This window comes from Pipistrellus hanaki, assembly GCF_964339955.1.
Source record: "Pipistrellus hanaki genome assembly, chromosome: 4".
Lineage (NCBI taxonomy): Eukaryota > Metazoa > Chordata > Mammalia > Chiroptera > Vespertilionidae > Pipistrellus > Pipistrellus hanaki.
In genome coordinates this window covers 35656624-35677052 of record NC_140506.1, presented here as the reverse complement: position 1 = coordinate 35677052, position 20429 = coordinate 35656624, and the positions used below count along the sequence as shown (strand labels likewise).

The following is a 20429-nucleotide window of genomic DNA, read 5'->3' as shown; positions in this document are numbered from 1 at the left end:
AATCACTTAATTTAGAGACTCTCATACTCTTTTAAAGTCTAGAGATTTAGCAGTCTTATTTGGTGTATCAGTGACATTACACGCATATTTTTTTTAAATTTTTATTTATTGATTTTGGAGAGGGAGGGAGAGAGAAGAAATATTGATTTGTTGTTCCACTTATTTATGCATTCATTTGGTTGCTTCTTGTATGTGCCCTGACTGGAGATGGAACCTGCAATCTTGGCGCATTGGGACCATGCTCTAACTAACTGGTCTAGCCAGCTAGGGCAACATTCCACACATTTAACTCAGAAAATCACCGGTATGTTTTATTTCTGAGTTTTCATTTCTAATAATAAATGTATAGCTAGTCCTATAACCTATGCATGCTAATAAGTTAACTGGGTTAATTCAAATACAAAGGGTTTTTTGTTTGATTCTTCTAATAAGTCACTTACCATTTTCTAGAGAGTGCCCTGTTTTGATGAAATACCTTCTTTTGTCCTCAGGCCAATTTTGTCTTTCCTGTAAATGCTTTGTTATATTCAAGTAGGCTTCATCAAGACTCATGGCCATAAAATTGGGATCATAATCAGCAAGTATTTCCTTAACCTTCAAAAGGAACAAAATGGTTTAAGTTTTGCAGCCATAGCAAAATGTCACATACAGCTGATAAGAAAAATTAATATTCTTACTTTGCAACTATAGTAACAATCCTACAATCAATAGCTCATGGATTTAGGGAATGAATAATTTACCGCCAGTGCACATTTGTCCAAATTCTCTTTCTTATTAAAATAGACCATGAAGGCAGAAGGCCATGAAATAGCTTTATTTGATACAATCTCTGTTTAGCCACCTGTATCTAGAAATAGTAAGTGATTCAAATAAATCTCAATACATCATCCTGGTAGGCACAGGAAAAAAACCGTTAAGCAATTAAATTTTAAGAAGTTGATCAAAAATAGTAATGGGAACAATAGAAACCTCCTCTCCCCCACCTTTCATGATAGTTTTGGTACATTTTTAAAAGGATAATCTTATATAAAGATACTATGTTACTTTACAAAGTTCTATTTTAATTAATTATAACATGCACATAAAACTCCACTTAATATACATATTAATGCATGTATCCATTCAAAAAAACAAGGCTTGATTATCAGGATTTATAATGGGAAAAGACGACAAAATCTGTAGTGTCTGTGACTATAATAAATGATGGACAATAGTCTGGAGTTGCATCTTGGGATAAAAGAAATACATAAATAAAAAAGTCTGAATCTCTGCATGATTTTAGAAATGCCTTTTATAGAAGACAGCTTTATTACATGAAACCAATTCTTTTAACCATTGAAGTATTAGCTGAAACTAGAGGAAATGGTTGCCAAAATAATATGTTAGAAAAACATACTTGCTAATAAATTACGTTATGGTTCCATCTAGTATTTAAAAGCTGTCTGATGCATTATGAGAAAGCCTTTCTTGATGATTTATAAAATGAAAGCTTTTTAGCTTAATGTAATATGAACAGCTGAGTGAAAGGTAATTTTAGAAAATAGTGACATAAAACTTGGCCAAGTTTTGCTCAGAGTACCTAATTAGCTCTGTTCCTGTAGAAGAAGCCATTTTCATGATGTACTCAAATAATCTTTCTAGTGAAAACGAAATTCTGGAAAGTCTGTAGTTGGCAGCCAACTAAGATTATTCTGAATGAGAAGTACTCCCTAGAGGCACTGAGTACTCACTAACTTCCTTTACATAGGATACTGCTTTAAGAAAAAGAATAGAATGTGCCAGTAAATATAAAGTACTACTCTATGACAACAGTTAAAGCTATCCCATTCTTTTGGATAAAACACAAATGGCTTTTCTTTGAACTTTTAAACCAAGCTATAAATATTAATGTATTTATAGTCAGTGAATTTATGCTATTGTTCATTTACACATAAAAAACCACTTATTATCTGCAAATAAACTAGCTAAATCCTGCTTAAATTTAAAGATTTCTCTAACTTATGTAAATAACTACACTAAAGATATCTAAAAACAATTTGTTCTCATTATCACACTGTCCAGAGTTTTACTGAATTACAGTAGGAGTTAAAACAATTCTTTCTTACAAAGTCTTTGAATGATTTTTAAGCTTATTAAAAGCTAATCAAAATATGTAAATTCTGTTACTGTTTTAAAAACACTGATAAAAAATTATTCAGTAAAGAGGTTGAAATTAATGACTTGAGTAGATTTTGTACATTATAAATATCAGGTGATTCCAGAAGAAAATGTACAATGCACATTAAGAAAAAAAATCTAAAGTTAATTTAGGTTATTATTAAAGCAATTCAAAGTTTTCTGGGGACATAAAGAGTTTTCTAAGCAGATTTAAAAAAATATATGGAAAAAGAAAGAATTGGGAAATAGAAGGATGTATTCTGGAAACCCTATACAGCTCAGTTATTTAATATATAGATTGAAGTGGTAGGGAGTGAGACTAAAGGGATAAACTAAGGTCAGATTCTGAAGTGTGAAGGCATGTGGACTTGACTTTGTAGGTGACAGGAAATCAGTGAAGGCTATGTATAAGTAGGGGTGAGACTTTAGACTTACCTCTTTACTCACAGCGCGGTATTTGTCAAAGTTTAAAGGCACTATAATAAGTTGTGGGCAGAGCCTTTTAGCAATAAATCCTGGCATGGCTGCACGAACACCAAACCTCCTTGCGTGGTAATTTGAAGTACTCTGAAAGAAAATGGACCACTTGGGAATAAATATACAAACCTAAAATGAACATATTGATCAATGCATTCAAAAGAAACACATTACTTGATGTGCATTTTCAATTCAAGGACATTTCTTTTTTTAAATCCTCACCCGAGGATATGTTTATGGAAGGGAAGAGGAAAGAGAGAGAGAGATGGATGTGAGAGAGAAATATGGATCAGTTGCCTCCCATGCGTACCCTGACTGGGGACTGAACCTGAAACCTAGGTATGTGCTCTGACTAGAAAATGAACCTGCAATCTTTCGGTGTACAGGATGATGCTCCAACCAACTGAGCCACTAGGCAGGACTTAAGGATATGTCTTTTATAGGTCACTGTCTCAAATCAAGCTTTTATTTTATCCTATCATAGCATGATGACATCATGACCTTCTCCCAGAGCTATCTCCATAATCATAATATGACACCAGGTAATAAACAAGACTGTTAATAAAAAGGTTCCCTTATATTTCCAGTAACTAAACTTCATTGGTTTTAAGGCATACCCATAATATAGTACTATATATCAAAGTCTGGATGATAGTGGGTGATCCTAAATAATAAAAGGCTAATATGCAAATTGTCCCCTCAACCAGGAGTTCAATGGAGAGTTCAACCGGGAGTTTGACCAGGGGGTAGGGGCACCCAGCCAACCGCCCGTGGCCCCTCCCCCTTGGCCAGTAACAATAATAAAGTATAATATAAAGTAATATTAGAGCACAAATAGTATAGATGTTACATGAAAGTAATAATATAGAAAGTAATAGGATGGTACAATGGTACAGATTTGGAATTTGATCTATTTGGGATTTTGGAAATTTTTCATCTAGAACAAAAATCAAAAGGTCTAATATATATGGTTAGTCAAATTAAGACTCCAAAATAAAGTGATAAAAGCTTAAAAGAACTTTAAAAGTTAATTTCTTTTGTTAAGGCTTAAATACCTTTTTTTGGTGAAAACATTTCGATTAGGAGGTAGAAATTAAATTGAAAGTAAAAAAGATTTATTACTAAATCTTATAGATGATATCTGACAACAGTCTCTGTCCATGTAGTAGATCAAAGTACTACAAACAAATTTATCACAAATGAAATCTGTTTTTGGAACATTAAGTGAAAAGTCAAAGAAATGCAAAACAGAATCTATCAAATGCAGTCATTATTTCACAATAACATCAATTTCCCATTAATTATTTTTTAAATGGCATTGAAAAATCTTGATAGTACTCAAAGCTACACTAATCCTTGTTCAGTATTCTGAAACAGAAAATGCAGATGGCACTAAAAAGACAAACCAATGCTTTAAATATAAATAAATCTAATGGGATCTACACTGAGTGGCCACACTATTATGATCTCTGAAAACATAATAATCTGGCCACACAGAGTGTGTGTGTGTGTGTGTGTGTGTGTGTGTGTGTGTGTGTGTTAGAGGCCCGGTGCTTGAATTTGTGCATGAGTGGGGTCCGGCCAGCGTGGCCAGAGGGAGGAGACATGGTTGGCCAGCCTGCCTGCTAGTCAAACTCCTGGTCAAGGGGACAATTTGCATTATTAGCCTTTTATTATATAGGATATACACTGAGTGGCCAGATTATTATGTGTTCAGAGATCATAATAATTTGGCCATTCAGTGTATATAAACACTAGATCTATGGTAGAGCAGAAACAAAATTTTAGATATGACTTCCTTTAACGTGTAGGTTTGTGGTAGATTGCAAATCATAGCTATAATATTTTACAGTTCCTCCTATCAAAGGTGGGGTCTAGTTCCTCATGCCAAGTGACTTGCATTTGGACATGCTTTAACAAAAAGAATGTGAGGGAGTGAAATTCTGAGTCATGAAGCCTCAGAATTAAGAAGTCAGCAGCCTTTGCCTTTGCATTTGTGGGATCTGGCAATCTACATTGTTAGAATATTAAATAATAATACACTATGAGCCCTGGCTGGGTGGCTCAGTTGAATGGAACACCATTCCATACACCAGAGGTTCCCAAACTTGTTTGTGCCGTAGACCCCTTGCCATGTTTTTCGGTTTTGGGTAGACCCCCTACTTACCTGATATTGATTTTTTTGTAAATTTCTAACTGTAGTGAAGTTTAGTGTTAAAAACTTGAAATAAAAACACATGTTAAGTTTTATACATTAATTTATTGAATTTAAATTAAAACTACTCAAAATAAAATTTTGTATCTGTTATATAAAATATACGTAACATAAAATTTAATAAAAAATAATGTACCTACTTTTCTCCGGCATTCTCAAACAAAATAACACTGATTCACTATAATTTGTATGATAAACTAGCAGTTTATATTTTTTTAAATGTTTTCTCAGCACTTTCCTATTCAAGATTCAGGAAACGAATGAACGTATTTTTCTCACATTCATATTTATAGAGTGACGAATTGAACAAGTCGGTGCAAGTTCGCGAAGCTTTGAGACAAAAATTGGCAAGAATGTTTACTGCGCGTATGCTTGTAACAAGATGATACTGGTATATCATTATGTGCAGGTTTTTATCCTACAACTTACACAATTTTATAAACATATATAATAAATTTTTTTACTTCATAGGTACTTTTATAAATAATTTATATGTTTTTATATTATAAGATAATATGATGTAAGTAAATAGGTACTATCAGTGTATGTTAAGATCCACTATCGTGGATCCCCATTTTCATTTCATGGACCCCCAAATTTTTTTTTCGCTGACGTAGACCCCTTGCAGGTTGTCATAGACCCCTGGGGGTCGATATAGACCACTTTGGGAATCACTGCCATACACCAAAAGGTTGTAGATCTGATCCCGGGTTGGGGCACATACCTAGGCTGCAGGCTCTCTCTCTCTCTCTTTCTCTCTCTCGCTCTCTCTCTCTTTCTTCCCCCCTTTCCCTTTTCTCTAAAAATCAATTAAAAAAACATATCGTTGGGTGAGGGGCAAAAATAAACAAATACAATAATATGCACCAAGACAGGGGAAAGCTGGATGGCTGGAAGCCATTCCTGCCATCTCAGTCAGTTGACATGCCAGGCATGTTAGTGAAGCCATTTTGGATTTTCCAGCCCCAGCTAAATAGCTCTAGGCAACCCCAGGTAGAGATTAGCCATCCCTATCATATCTGCTCAAATTACAGAATCATGAGCAAATAAATGGTTGATCACTAAGTACAGAAAGGGTTCACTACGCAGCAATAAATAACCACTACAGGGTCTAAGTTCTAACTATGAGTACTAACTTAAACATTTCAAAAATCCCACAATTCATTAAAAAGGCATTCTAACTGTAACAAATTGTAATAATAAAGAGTGTATCATCACCACCATGACTGTATAGATATTTTTAAGAGTTTATCAGACAATAACAATTATCCTTCAAATCTCATTAGAAGAGAAATCTATTAGATCAGCATATATGGGGAGTAATCTTTGTTTAAATATAAGAGATAATCATTTTGAATTTGAAAACAAGCAATTTTTAGGAGTTTAAAATTATAGGAAAGTAGAAACAGCAGCCCTATAGATTGCTTAATGTAAAGAGAGACAAAAAAAATTATAGGAAAGTAAATATTTTGTGAATTTAACAAATGGGGTTATCTTTAACATGACTATGGTATGTGTGTATGTTTGCATGTGTATTCATACATACATAATTTAATATATTTAAGTATACAGCATTATATATTAATGAAATTACATTTTTTTAAGTATTAGTTGATTTATGAGAAAGGTGGGTATTCTTTCAATAAACACTGTTTTGGGACCAGGACTGCTAGTTGCCTGCATACTCATGGGAGCAGATATAATGAACAGATTATAATTTTGTAATAAAATAATAACTTAGTATGAATTAGGTTTACAGCTATATAAGGCATTAGAGGTTATTAGGATTTAGCTATTTAAGGCATTAGAAAGCATTTCTCATATATGTATATATATATTTGTTGTTATTAATCTTCACAGGAGGATAGTTCTTCCATTAATTTTTTAAAATATGTATTTATTGATTTCATAGAGAAAGAAAGAAGGAGAGAAAGTTAGAAACATCAATGATGAGAGAGAAACATTGATCAGCCACCTTCTGCATGCCCCCGACCAGGGTCTGAGCCTGCAACCCGGGCATGTGCCCTGACCGGGAACTGAACCATGACCTCCTGGTTCATAGGTCATTGCTCAATCACTGAGTCACTCTAGCAAGGCTCCATTAATTTTTAGAGAGAGTGGAAGAAAGGAGGGGAGGAAGGGAAATAAATGGGGGAAGAGAGTGAAAGAAAGAGAGAGGGAGAGAAACACTGATGTGAGAGAGATACATAAATTAGTTGCCTCCCGCACGCACCCCAATCTAGGGGCCAGGAATCGAACTTGCAAACCTTTGATGTGCTTGCTGAAGCTCTAACCACTGGGAAACATGTGTGTGTGTTTAATTGTCTAAAGTTTTACATATGTCTCCTTTTTCCCTGATTGACCCCCCCATATATGTATTTTTTTAATACAAAACCGAACTATTCCAGTTACTACTTTTAATTCCCATTTTAAGCTGCATATGGTTATTCTAGTCATCTTTACCTTCTATGGTTAGGGTGGAAATAAGAAAGAGCAACATAGTAATCACAAAAGCAAAGATTCCAGGTCATGGGGAAAATACTTAATTTCAGTACTACATTAATGAAATATGTTACTCTAGAACGGGTTGGCAAACCTTTTCTAGATAGTTATTACTTAGGCTTTGCAGTTCATATGACCTCTGTTGCAAGTACTCAACTATGTTCTTTTAGTGTAACAACAACAATAATAAACGAATGGGTGTGCCTGTTCCAGTACAATTTTACTTACAAAAGAGGCAGTAGGCTGGATTTGGTGTGCAGGCCATTGCTTGCAAAGCCCTGCTTTAGAATAATTTTTCTTCATTTTTTTTTTTTTAAATACTAGAACAGTTACTTAAGAAAAATATAATTTGCAATAGAAAGTACAATGCCACTCTACCATTTACCAGGTTTGGAACTTTAGGGAAGTTATTAAACACCTCTCTAAGTTTGTTTTCTTATCTGTCAAATGGAAACAATAATTTGTACCTCAAGGGATGTTGAAAGGATTTGGTAACTGAATATTAAAGCAATCAGAAAATACTCAGTAAACTGGTAGAATTCAATAAAGTCTTTCTCCTCCATAAACCAGTTAGGCTTACTTCAACATATTATTTCCATTTTGTCTTTACCTACTCACCAACATACTTGATGATCCTACAGCAATGGGTTTATCTTTCAGTTCTGGATTGTCCCTCATTTCTACAGCTGCATAGAAAGCATCCATGTCGATGTGCACTATGGTATTGTTCAGATCCCGGCTCTGTTCTAATTCCATTGCAAACCTGTCAACCTTAATTCTTAAAAAGTTAACATACTTTTGACAACATAATAACACTACTAATCATAACCTTAATATTTTACTAAGTATCTGTCCATCTGTCTCTATTCATCTGCCCACCTGCCCATCCACCCACCTACCCAGGTTGTTTATTAAGGCTTATAATTATGTTAATTTTCACAAATATAGGCAGTCTGTTCTCAAATATCATTGCCTATCAACTGTTACATGTCCCAATACCCTCTTGTATAAGAGGTACTTAATAAGTATTTATTGAAGAATAAACTATTCCAACCTCTTATATCAAATGACTCTACTGCTTTATAAATTTGGAGAACAACTTATGTAACTAAAAGCTTCATTTTAGGTAAAATAAACAACTACTCCTGTCTGACTCATAATATTCATGTCTTAAAATAGCAACAAAGGAAATGAGCAACAAAAGATTATACTAAAGCATATGTAAACATTCCCTCTGTAGAACTGTTTTTATAAGGCTAAAATTTGATACAAATCAAATTAAAAATTTAAGGTGTAATTATCCTTTCATAAAATCTCAGTATATATGTCATATACAACAGTAAATAATCTTAATCTTTAAAGAATTTTTTTGTTTCTTTAGAGAGAAAGAGTTGGGTCAATAAAAAAACTGAAAGGGGGTAGAAATAAGCAAAGCAGGGCAGTAAGAAAAGGGCTTATACAGCAGACATACCCACTCCCAAGTGTCCCTTTTTTGCGACCTCTACCATCAGAGGCTGAAAAAGCTAAATATGCACTTGCTCAGTCTCCCGTGAGCTGGAGGTGGCTGTGTGACCTTTCTGATCTTTGACACACACAAAGAAGTCAATAAAACCAGTAAAATTATGAGAAAAGGGATTAGAAAGCTACTGAGTGAGATGGAACACATAAAGAACATGGAAGAGTGGCTGGCAAATGGTACAAATTCAACAAATGCAACCTATTACTAAAAGGATCAATGTCTAGCTGTATAACAAAACAATAAAAATGTGAGGGGAGCCTGGCCAGTGTGGCTCTGTAGTTGAGCATGAACCAGGAGGTCAGGGCCCATGCCAGGGTTGCAGGGCACATGCCAGTGTGGGGGGTGCAAGAGGCAGCCGATGAATGATTTTTCTCTCACCAGTGATGTTTCTATCTCTCTCTCCCTGCTTCTCTGAAATCAATAAAAATACGTTTTTAAAAACAGCCATAAATTGAGGGAAAACAGCCATAAATATGTAAATGGGGTTATCTCCAGAATAAAAGCAATTTCCATCACATGGAAATCCCTATGGCAGGCTTCCTCAAAGGTGGAGAGTTACAAGGGTATAATTTAGCCTTTCCCCTCACTGGTCTTCAGCCTTGCTACTATCATTGCTTCTTAGCATTATAGTGACACTAGCTGCCGGTTAAGACTGCAACTTCTCTTTCAGAAACAATCACACTGAATCACATGTGTCTCTAGCAGTCATCGCAAGATTTCCTAGAGGGTCTGATTCTATTTCGGCTGCAATTCACTGAACAATCTGCAGTGCTCGTTGCCTTCTTCAGGCTGTTTCTATGCCGAGAAAGCCCTTCCTGTCACAAAGCCTTTGGGAGTCCAGATATTTCTCTGAAACTTAACTGAATCTCTGTCCTCTGCATCCCAGAATTAAACGTTTCCTTATAAGTTTTCCTGTTCTTACTATGGCACTTATTGTATTACATACTGAATTGTGAGTGTAGTGCCTAAGAAGAAACCTTGTCTCAGATAAGAAGGAGAAAGAACTTTAAGAAAGAAAGGGGGGGGGGGGGGGAGAGAATAAAATTTATACATATGTATATTTCTGGTTAAAAAGAGAAAGTAGTATTTGTAGAAAAATTTGGGGGAAGGCTGATCTCATACAGTGACACACTATGACTAATAAATGAAACTTTCAACATTAAACTGATTTATTATCTAGTTTTTAAACTTCTAGTTCAATTTTACACTGGATAATAGCATCTTGACATTAAAAAAAGATATAAGCAAGTCATGGAAACTAATAAAAACAAGGATTTGAAAACTATTCTATATTAATCCAGAAAATATGCTTAAAATATGAGTCAACTGAGAATAAGAGAGCAGCATCTGAAATATCTTAACCCAGAATCGTTGGAAAGAGAAAAGATAATAGAAAGCAAACTAAATGGGAAAAATTCTCCTTGGACTCATATATTAAAGATATGGCGGTTTCTTCAGCAATCTATTGACCTTTCTGGGCTTATGGCAAGTGTGCAGTTGCCAAAAAGAAACCTCCCCACTGATGACTCATACATTCCATTTTCCTTTACTATCTCTCATTAGTCACCCTTCTCTGAACTCTTTTCTATCAGCATTTACCAAATGCCCACCACTGTTTTCAAGTTTCTTCTAGAGAAATCCTCATTCTTGTTTTCCTTTCTTCCATATTTCCTTCCAAATGACTTTCAAGTTTGGATATGAATCTCAAACATGTAAGTACGGTATCCCTTTTGCCACACTCGAGACCTAGTATGTCACAGGATAATGGCTTTTGTTTGGGTCTCAGCTCTGCCACTAATTAGTTACATGACAGTGTAACTGTCCTCTCCTCCTCACTTTACTTATTTGTAAAGTGGTAAGGGCTTAATGATATTACCTATAATTTTAAGAGTAGACGTGACATTTGCTGAGTATATTAAATGACAAGGGTATATTTTAAGTGCTTTTTATTGTTAATGCATTTAATGGTTAAAATAATTTTGACATAATGATTATACTCTCATTTCACTAGTATAGATAAGGAAACTAAAACTCAATAAGATTAAGTAATTTGCCCTTCATACAGCTGGTAAATGTTAGAATTAGACCTGGAAATCAGGTTACTCAAAGGCTGTGCTCTTTCCATTATTTTATGCTACCCTAAAATAGATTTTTAAAGGTTTTTATCACTGAAATAAGCCAGTGGTATGTTTGATATCCATATATTGTCTAAGTTCTTAAAAATCTTTTTTTAAATTACATCTAGGAGAGTATTTCATAAATATTGTTTTTCATTTTTTTAATTAGCATTACTCTGACAATTGTTGAATAAATCTGAATTCACAAAATCAAGTGTAAAAATGGTAAAAATTCAGTGATTTGCTGTGTAGTTGCCATTTACTATAATATGATGTTTGTCTATTCAATTTATGAACCCATACTATAATAATATGTTTTAGCAGCTACAAAAATGTGCCTTTAAGAAATCAAATGAGGATGGGGTGGGGAATACATGGAGAAGATCTGAATAAATATTATGGGAGTTCATGTCTACAGAGATTACTTACCTCAGCTTGACTGGCAATAGTTCATACTATCTTATCACACATAATAAAATCTACTATTTAGAAATTTTATGACTCTAAAATAGAAACACATTTCCTATGAAAACTTTTCTGTTCTCTGAGAACTTCTAGACTCCTTAAGACTTCCTCAATCCCCTCCATTTATACAACTTCTTTTAAAGGAAGCTTAACAAACAAAACAATTTAACAATCAACAGAAAACACATTTCCTGTCATTCCCCAAAGATCCTCCTGTGAAATAGTCAACTAAAACTATAACAAAATCTGAAATTCTGTTGCACAATATATACAGATATTCTTTATTCCTCCAAATTATTAGCATATTTTAAAATATGAGCTTTAAAAATAGTATGAACAGCAAAATGTTGTTATATATAATACCACTCATATGTATTATATCTTTAAAACTTAAAGATATTTGCAGGCTATAGATCTATAAAACTCACCAAAACAAGGTCTAGAAAATCAATTGCATAAGGATTAATATCAATTTAAAAACAATGTTAATATGGACAGAATAGAATTTTTAAAAACCTTGATAAAAATGATGCTTAAATTTATTTAAAAGAATACATGAGAAAAATAAAAAAATTTTTTAAAGAAGAGTAGTGAAGGAAGATATTAAACTATATTATTGTAATTTAGTAACTAAAATTGCATGGTAGTGACACAGGAAAAGATTTTATTGATCAGGAGAGTCCAGAATCAAATCCAAGTACAATGAGAGTTTAATATATAAACATGCCTCTTCAACTCAGTAGAGAAAGGACTCATGATTCAATAGTGATGTTGGGACAAGAGAATCATTATTTGGGGAAAATAATACCACTTAGGAAAAAAATAATATTCACTATTTAAGAAAAAAATACTTCATACCTTACATCAAAACAAATTCCAAAGAGACTAAATATTTAAGTATAACAAAATCTATGCAAATACTAAAAGAACATAGGCTTATTTGTGAGGAATAACCTCTATGCATAATATTTAATAAAAGGAAATTTTTAAAAAATATTGTTGAATTTGTTTATATAAACATTTAAAATTATATTGGGGGGGGGAACCTTGTAAAATTAAAAGACAACAAACTGGAAAAATATTGACAAGTGGCAGATTAAAAAATCCTTAATATACCCTAACCGGTTTGGCTCAGTGGATAGAGCGCTGGCCTGTGGACTCAAGGGTCCCAGGTTCAATTCTGGTCAAGGGCATGTACCTTGATTTCGGGCAGTAGGGGGTGTGCAGGAGGCAGCTGATTGATGTTTCTCTCTCATTGATGTTTCTAACTCTATCCCTCTCCTTTCATGTCAGTAAAAAAATCAGTAAGATATATTTTTTAAAAATAAAAAATCCTTAATATATGACAATATCTATAAATCAAGAGAAAAACGATACCTGCTCCTCTAGAAATACAGACAGAGAACATTGCTTTGGACTGCTAGTTGAACCCCCAAATCCATTCTTCCTTCTAAAGTAATAGGTTTTTAGCTGTACATGGCCACTCAGGTGTATTTTACAGCTTCTCTTACAGTTAGGTATGACGGTGGAACTTAAATTCTTATAAAAGGATGTGAGCTGAAATAATGTGTGCAACTTCTTTTTCACTTGTGTAATAGCAAATTCTTTGCCTTTAATTTTTTCTTTGTTCTTTCTTCCTTACTAGGGAGCTAATCCAGTTTTGTCAATCCTGGTAAGGATAACCTTTTTGAAATTATGGAACATGATGCAGAAACTGGTTCTCAAAATTACTATGGTGATCAGAACTGACTAGCTGGGATTATTTACCTATTATGTGAGAGAGAAATAAATTTTTGTCTTATTTAGACAATTATATATTTGGGTCTCTTGTGCCAGCTACTTAAGCCTACATCCTAACAGAATAAAAGAGGAAATTGCCAGAAAAAGGAAATATTAGTAGCTAAAGTGTAAAAAGACAACCACCTTTTGCCACAGCATGGATGGACCTGGAGATTATTATGCTAAGTGAAACAAGCCAGTCAGAGAAAGACAAATACCATATGATTTCACTTATATGTGGAATGTAATGAACAAAATAATCTGAAGAACAAAATAGAAAAAAAAGCATGGAATACATGAAATAGACCGATAGCTGTCAGAGGGGAGGTGAGTAGGGGCTTACAAAAAGACATGTAAATAAGAATGATTATCACAAGGATGTATATAAAACAAAAAAAAACTGGAACCAGTGGGTTAAAGTAAATAAATTATGGTACCTCCATGCAGTGGCATGCTATGAAGCACTAAAAATGATGATTTGGTAGACAAATTATCTTTTATCATGGTAGCAGACTTCTTAACACAGAAGATCAAAATTAGCTTGTGCTCTGGGAAAGCATATATATATTTTTAAATGGTACATTATAGTTTGGTAGAGAAGACATAAAATTTATGATCTCAATGCTATCACAAGAATCAAATTATGATTTTATCATTATGTTGTAAAGTGCTTTGTTAAATTGAATCAGATTTATCAACAATAAGATTATTTTTAAAATTAAACTTTAGTTTTATTAGCAGAACCTTGACTGCTTTGAGTTGTCAATCTACCATGTGTTCTCTGGCAGTGTAGTTCTTATCAAACTTTTCTCCTGAAATAACTTTTAATATCAGAAAACAAAGTATTTACTCTCCAAAGATTCTGAAGAAGCCAAAAGCCCTCAAATTTTTAGAATTCTTGTGTTTTATTTTAAAAATTAGACATTAGATAGTCTACCCTTTATGTGACTTTTTGTTTTACTATAATACAATTATGTTTTAAATTATCTTTTAATTTAATTAGTTAATATGTTCCTCTAAAATCAGCATTGAGAAAATATGGCACATTAATCTTGTGACCCTTCTAGCTGCCAAGTATGTATATAATAAAAAGAATATAAGCTTTGACTTTGCCAACTACTTGTCAAATAACTAGGCAAGTTATTTAACCTACCTTTTACTCGTCTGTTTGATGAAGGTGACAATGTCTGAGTGTAGGATCTTTATGTAAAGTAGAGTAATTTTAACAAAGTATACATATTTGTTAAATTTTTGTTTTACAGTTTAACGAACATTTTATTTATATTTTACCTTGTTTTTACTTAAAATATGAGCATGATACATTTAAACTGTCAATTCCTATTCTATCAGGTTTCACTTTCTTTAGCAAATAAATACCTGTAATTGTGCTTTCCTTAGCTGCTGACTGGTAATTTGAGCTTTTTGTTGCATCATATTTTCAATTCGTTGGTTTACTTGCTTTTCTTTCTTGAGCTCATTTCCATAAAATCTGGACCCCTATGTAGGAAAGCAGAGCAAAGCATAAGAAAAATGTCTGAAGGAAAGCATCACTGTAGTATAACCTGGAAGCTTAAGAATAAGAGAGCATGAGAATGATTAAATTCAAAATGTAGCTCAACTATTTCTAGCTAAGCGATCCTAAAATTAATCTTTCTATGTCTCAGTTTCTTTATACTTACCTACATGATAGAATTGTTGTGAAGCAGTACTAAGCACATTATAAACTAAGATAGATACATATCTGCACTAAAAAAATAACAATGAATCCTTAGGTCATATCCAAGGCCTTAGTCAGATGGATCATCAGTTACCTCCTTCACTTTTACTTTAAAAGTATTTTTAAAAATTTACTGTTAGTCATTAAAGAAATAACTTTCAGAAAATTACATATTATCCTATCACTGAACATAATATCTTTCTAGTCATTAGACTGATAGACATCTGGATTATTTTTACTTTTGGTTATTATAAAAAATGTTGCAATGATTATATGTGTACATGTTTTGTGGGTAGACATGTTTTCATTTCCCTTGGATATGCACCTAGGAGTGAAGTCTGTGTCACATGGTAACTCCACACTAAATCTTTTGAGGAACTGTCAGATTATTATAGCATAATGGATAATTAGCATATTCCTCTCTTATTATATAGGATGTTTCTCTCTCTCTCCCTCTCAGAAATCAATAAAAATATACTTAAAAAAGAAAAAAAAAACATAAGGCTATTTCCCCACATAATCATAACATTTTTATAACTAATAAGGTGAATAATTCCTTATTATCATCTAGTATCCTTTCCAACTTCAAATTCATCTATGTTTTTGTTTAAGCAGGATTCAACCAGGGTCGATATGTTATACCTGCTTATTTCATCTCTTAATCCATTTAACTTTCAAAATTGCATCTACGTTTTATATACTAAAATTATTTTTCCCTGAACTTTTTATTTTGAAATCTATAAAGCTTTAAAAGCTGGAAAAAAGAACAACAATCACAATATTCTCCTCCTGGGGTTAAAATGGCAAAAAAAATACATGTATGATATTTTGCTTTTACATGCATATTATATATATGTGAAGTAGAAAATGGGATGGCAAGAACAAATGAATAGAAAGATTCTTCCATGCCCATTTGTAGCTTAACAACGTTATATATGAAAATTATAATTAAAAGGATATTTAAAATTTACTGATTTTCATTTAAACGACAAGTATAAAAGTTACTATATTAAAGATATTGAAAGAAACAAAAAACGTACCTTTGTGGCTTCCATTATAATTTTGTTTATTTTCTCTTTATCTAATCCTTCCATCCCCGCTTTATTATCATTAAGTCCCATCCTAAGAAGAAGATCATCTTTGTAATTGCCATTCTTCTCCTTTGTGCTGTCCATGGCGTAGACTTAGCGTTGAAATGGCTTCTTTCATTACCTGAAAAAGCATACAAAATAAAAAATGCTTTTCAAAGTACTGACAGTGGGAGGGGAGGTAGACACTTAAAATGATATAGAAATAGGCAAAACAAATAAAAAGTGGTGGTGAGGAATGTTTAGCTACTGAGAAATTATCATTATTCAGCATTTAAAATTACTATTCCAATATCATAGTACTCTTGGAGGGGAAAAATGAAGTAACATTTCCTTTAAGCTCTGTGCCAGTCACTATGCTTGGTGCTTTATACTTGAATCTCACTTAGGAGCCCTGAGAGGTTATTATCCCCAATATAAAGAGAAAAGAAACCTGAGACCTAGAACATGTCTAATGACACAAACTTGTTAATAAGTGACATCTGTGTTGAAATCCAGGCCTGAGTTTCCCACATGTTTTTCACATATTAATACACTCTATCCTATATAATAAAGAGGAAATATGCTAATTGACCCTCATTCCGTCACAAAGATGGCAGTGCCCACAGCCAATAAGGAGGAAGTATGCTGACTGCCCTACCCCCAAAGATGGAGGCGCTCACAGTCACACGATGGCGGCACCCAGTCCCCTCAGCAAAGCCGGGACAGCAGGCACACGCCTACCTCCAGAGTCACCCAGTCTCCTCAGCCCCCAGCCACCAGGGCCAGCCCGAGGTGCAGGCAAGCCTCAGATGGTGGCTTCCCAGCCATCCAGGGCCACCCGAGGCTCAGTTAGCCAGGGCCGGCTGAGGCTTGCACTGCCGGCAGTGGCAGCAGCAGAGATGTGAGGGGGTGTCGCCTTCCCCTGATTGCCGGGTCGCCTCTTGTCTCTGAGGGCTCCAGGACTGTGAGAGGGGGCAGGCCGGGCTGAGGGGCCCCTCCCTCCAGCACATGACTTTTCATGCACCTGGCCTCTAGTAGAAAATAAATACATAACAACATTTCCTCTAAACATGTTTACTTAAACAAGCACTTATTACCTGCTGTATGAAGAGCTTTATTCTTATGGCAGTGAAAAAATAATAATCAATTCACTTTCAGGAAATTACTACATTTTATAATATTTTATCATTTCTGAGGTTAAGAAAAATATTTAAAAATAATTCTTTAATATCTTTATATAGTTCTTTATTATTTACCTTCACATACATTAGCTTTAAAAACTATTTATAATAACCATGCAAAGTATATTTGGTTATTCTCATGTTAGAGAAAAGAATTCAGAATATCAGGAAGGTTAAAGAAATTGCCTATTATAATTCTGCTAATAAGCAAAATAACTGTGATTTGAATCCAAGTCCTTTTCAAGCCCAATGAAGCTATCATAGCAAATTTTTTGTACTAACTTTTAAGATCTCTTATCAACTTTCAAACATGCAAGATAGTATTATTAACTATAGGCACCATGCTGTACATTGCATCCCAAGAACTTAATTCATTTTATAACTGGAATTTCTTACCATTTGACCTCCTTCACCCATTTTGTTCCTCCCGCCCAACCACCAATCTGTTTTTTGTATCTATGACTTCAGTGTGTGTGTTTTTTAAAAAATTCCATACATAAATGAAATCATATAGTGTTTTTCTTTTTTTATCTGACTTATTTCACTTGGCATAATGACTGCAAGAAGACCTTTAATCAATGTTGCTTCCATTTTTGGCACCAGCAAAAAATGAAAAAAAATATGAAAGGAAATTTAAATACTGTGATTATTAGAGATAGTTCCATTAGAAAACAAACAGTATACATCACAGCAGTTCTCAAACTTTGCTGTACATTAGCCACCTGGAAAAATTCTAAAACTCTTGATGCCTACATCATATTCCATACCAAATGAATCAGGTCTGGGAGTAGGAACAAATACCAATATTTTTAAGAGATGCCCAACTAATGCCAATGTGCCCCAAAGTATAGGAACCACTGGTGATGTTTTTCCTCAGTGCCCAAGAGTATAGAGATTGTTTTTCTAATTTCATCATTTGAATTTTTCTCAACTATTACATTCAGCCTAATAGTACCTGATAGTTTGCCTTATTCTTTAGTAACCCAAATACTTGTCATTTTCCAGTAAAACAGGTAAATGTAATCCATTCATAATTTCCCCAAACCTACTGAAGAGTGGAGAGGCTAAATGCAGACATCCTGCAGTTAAGTTGCCTTGTCCTTTAAATGGTGCAATGTATGAAAGGAAAAGAAACATTTAATGGATGCTTATTACTTCACATATGGTATACTATTTAGGCCAAAATCTCTAAGAACAATTGGTTTTGGTCCTTAATTCGGTCAGAAGAAGTAAGCTATCAGCAATACTGACACCACGAAAAACTGTGATCGTTAAAGTTAGTTTTCAGCTACCACCTTGCCTTGTTGATGCCCAGTTACCAGGCAATTTACGTCCAGTTCCATGGACATGGGCTTACTTAATATCATCTACAGGCTATGACTTCCAACCTTGAACCCTAGTCCAAATGCATGTCTGACAACTCAAATTTATTATGTCCAAATTGATCTTCTCATATGCCTCTATCCTCCAGACAAGGTCCAGTTGCAGTCTTCCTCAACTCAGTTGAAGGCAACTCTAATCTTTTCTGATTGCTCATGCAAATAACACTGTAGCCATTCTTGACCTCTTTGTTTCTCATACACCCCATATCCAAACTGTCAGGAAATCCTGTGGGCTCAGCTTTCAAAATGTACTCTGAATTTACCACTTCTCATTATTTTCACTCGATTCTGAACTATCGTTACTATCTCTTCCCTGGATTATTGCAATAGCTTCTTCAACAGTCCTTTGTTTCTGCTCTTTTCCTCCTACATTCAATTATCAACATCGTAACCCAAATGATTCTTTAAATCATAAGCTAGGTCATGTTATTCCTCTGCTAAAAACTATATAATGGCACCCCATATCACTCCAGAATAAACCCCTAATCTTTAAGAATCTGTATCTCAATTACCTGTTATCTGTCTACCCTCATACTCAGTTTATATCATTTTCTCATTCTTTTATCCACATAGGAAGGGCACATAATCATATTAAAAGAATGGGAGAAAATCTGCTTTTCTGAATTTAATAATTTAAAAATATTTGTAGTTTTTCCTATTTCAACATGACATGTAAGGACATGTATATGAGCCTGAACAATCTCCAATTTCACAACCCTATTTTCCTAAGACACTTAATGGTTAAATTGGTTTATTAAAGCATTTGGGAATTGTATTAAAATGTAAGAATATTTTGAATTTATAAAATATAATGCTCGTTAGGCTCCATTAATATTGAAAAGATTCTAGTTTGTTTATTCTTTGGGAAATTAAGTTGCTTTGTTAAACTTAATTTCTTTAAATGCTTCCAAGTATATCTAAATCTAAGAAAAATTGTTAGAGAACAGCAATAAACATCATACTAAGTTTTTGTGTGCTTGGGTCACTATCAGTTTCTTTTGGTAATCTCGTTTATGTGACTGTGGTGAGCCTGCTTTGTTTTTATTATTTAGTATTCCTGTTATTTTCAAATTTCTAAAATCCCTCATTAGTCCTAGTATAGCTATTTGTCCCATTAGTTCTTACTGAGTTGCTTTATCTAGAAATCCATAAATGGAAAGGGGAGTTTCTAGCAGAGATAATCACATAATACCACAAAGAATGAAGATTTTCCATATTTTTCTGGGAGGAAGATTTAATACTGCTTCAAATTACCTTAGGAGGGCAGCACATAAAGTCAGGGATAGTGTCTGCTATGTGATAAACTCAATCAATAGTTATTATTATTAAGTTCAGCAAATTTTCAGAGCTGTGAAAAATCACTTGTATTATTTTCTTTTTTGATTTCTTTACTGATGAAGGTATTACATATGTATCCTTATCACCCCATTTCGCCCCCCCCGCCCCCCCCCCCCCCCCCCCGCATCCCTCTACTCATACCTTCACCCCGCTGTTGTCTGTGTCCATTGGTTAGATTTATTACTTCCTTCTCTTTAAGATAAAGAGATTATATAAGGGAAGAGGATACACTAAACATCCTTGTCAAAATACCAAAGTTCACAGATCATACAGCGGATTTTGTTTGTTTAGCTTCCAAAGAAGTATTTGTCCTATGATTACTATGCAGCATGACCTATAAAGTCCCAAAGTCTATGAATGGATATAACTGACTTTATAATTTTTTTTAATGGGCTAACATTTTTATAGCTTGACATTTCTGAATAATCTGTTTCACTTCAACCCAGAAGCACAAACAGTAATGCATTACTCAAAGGAAAGAACTCTGGGTTCTTGTGGGTTAGCATATTG

The 20429-nt window shown here is 33.9% G+C and overlaps 1 protein-coding gene across 2 annotated transcripts in view; it reads right to left on the bottom strand.

Moving 5' to 3' along the window:
• Positions 1 to 20429, bottom strand: part of POLK (DNA polymerase kappa) — a 57453-nt gene that overhangs the window by 20735 nt on the left and 16289 nt on the right. For both annotated transcript variants that reach the window (XM_084880449.1, XM_084880448.1), the window contains 5 exons: positions 15989 to 16160; positions 14609 to 14728; positions 7970 to 8122; positions 2593 to 2724; positions 441 to 594 (listed from right to left, as the gene is read on the bottom strand). In XM_084880449.1, the coding sequence (XP_084736575.1) occupies positions 441 to 594; positions 2593 to 2724; positions 7970 to 8122; positions 14609 to 14728; positions 15989 to 16123 (694 nt within the window). In that variant the 5' untranslated portion in view covers positions 16124 to 16160. The remainder of the gene's footprint in view (positions 1 to 440; positions 595 to 2592; positions 2725 to 7969; positions 8123 to 14608; positions 14729 to 15988; positions 16161 to 20429) is intronic.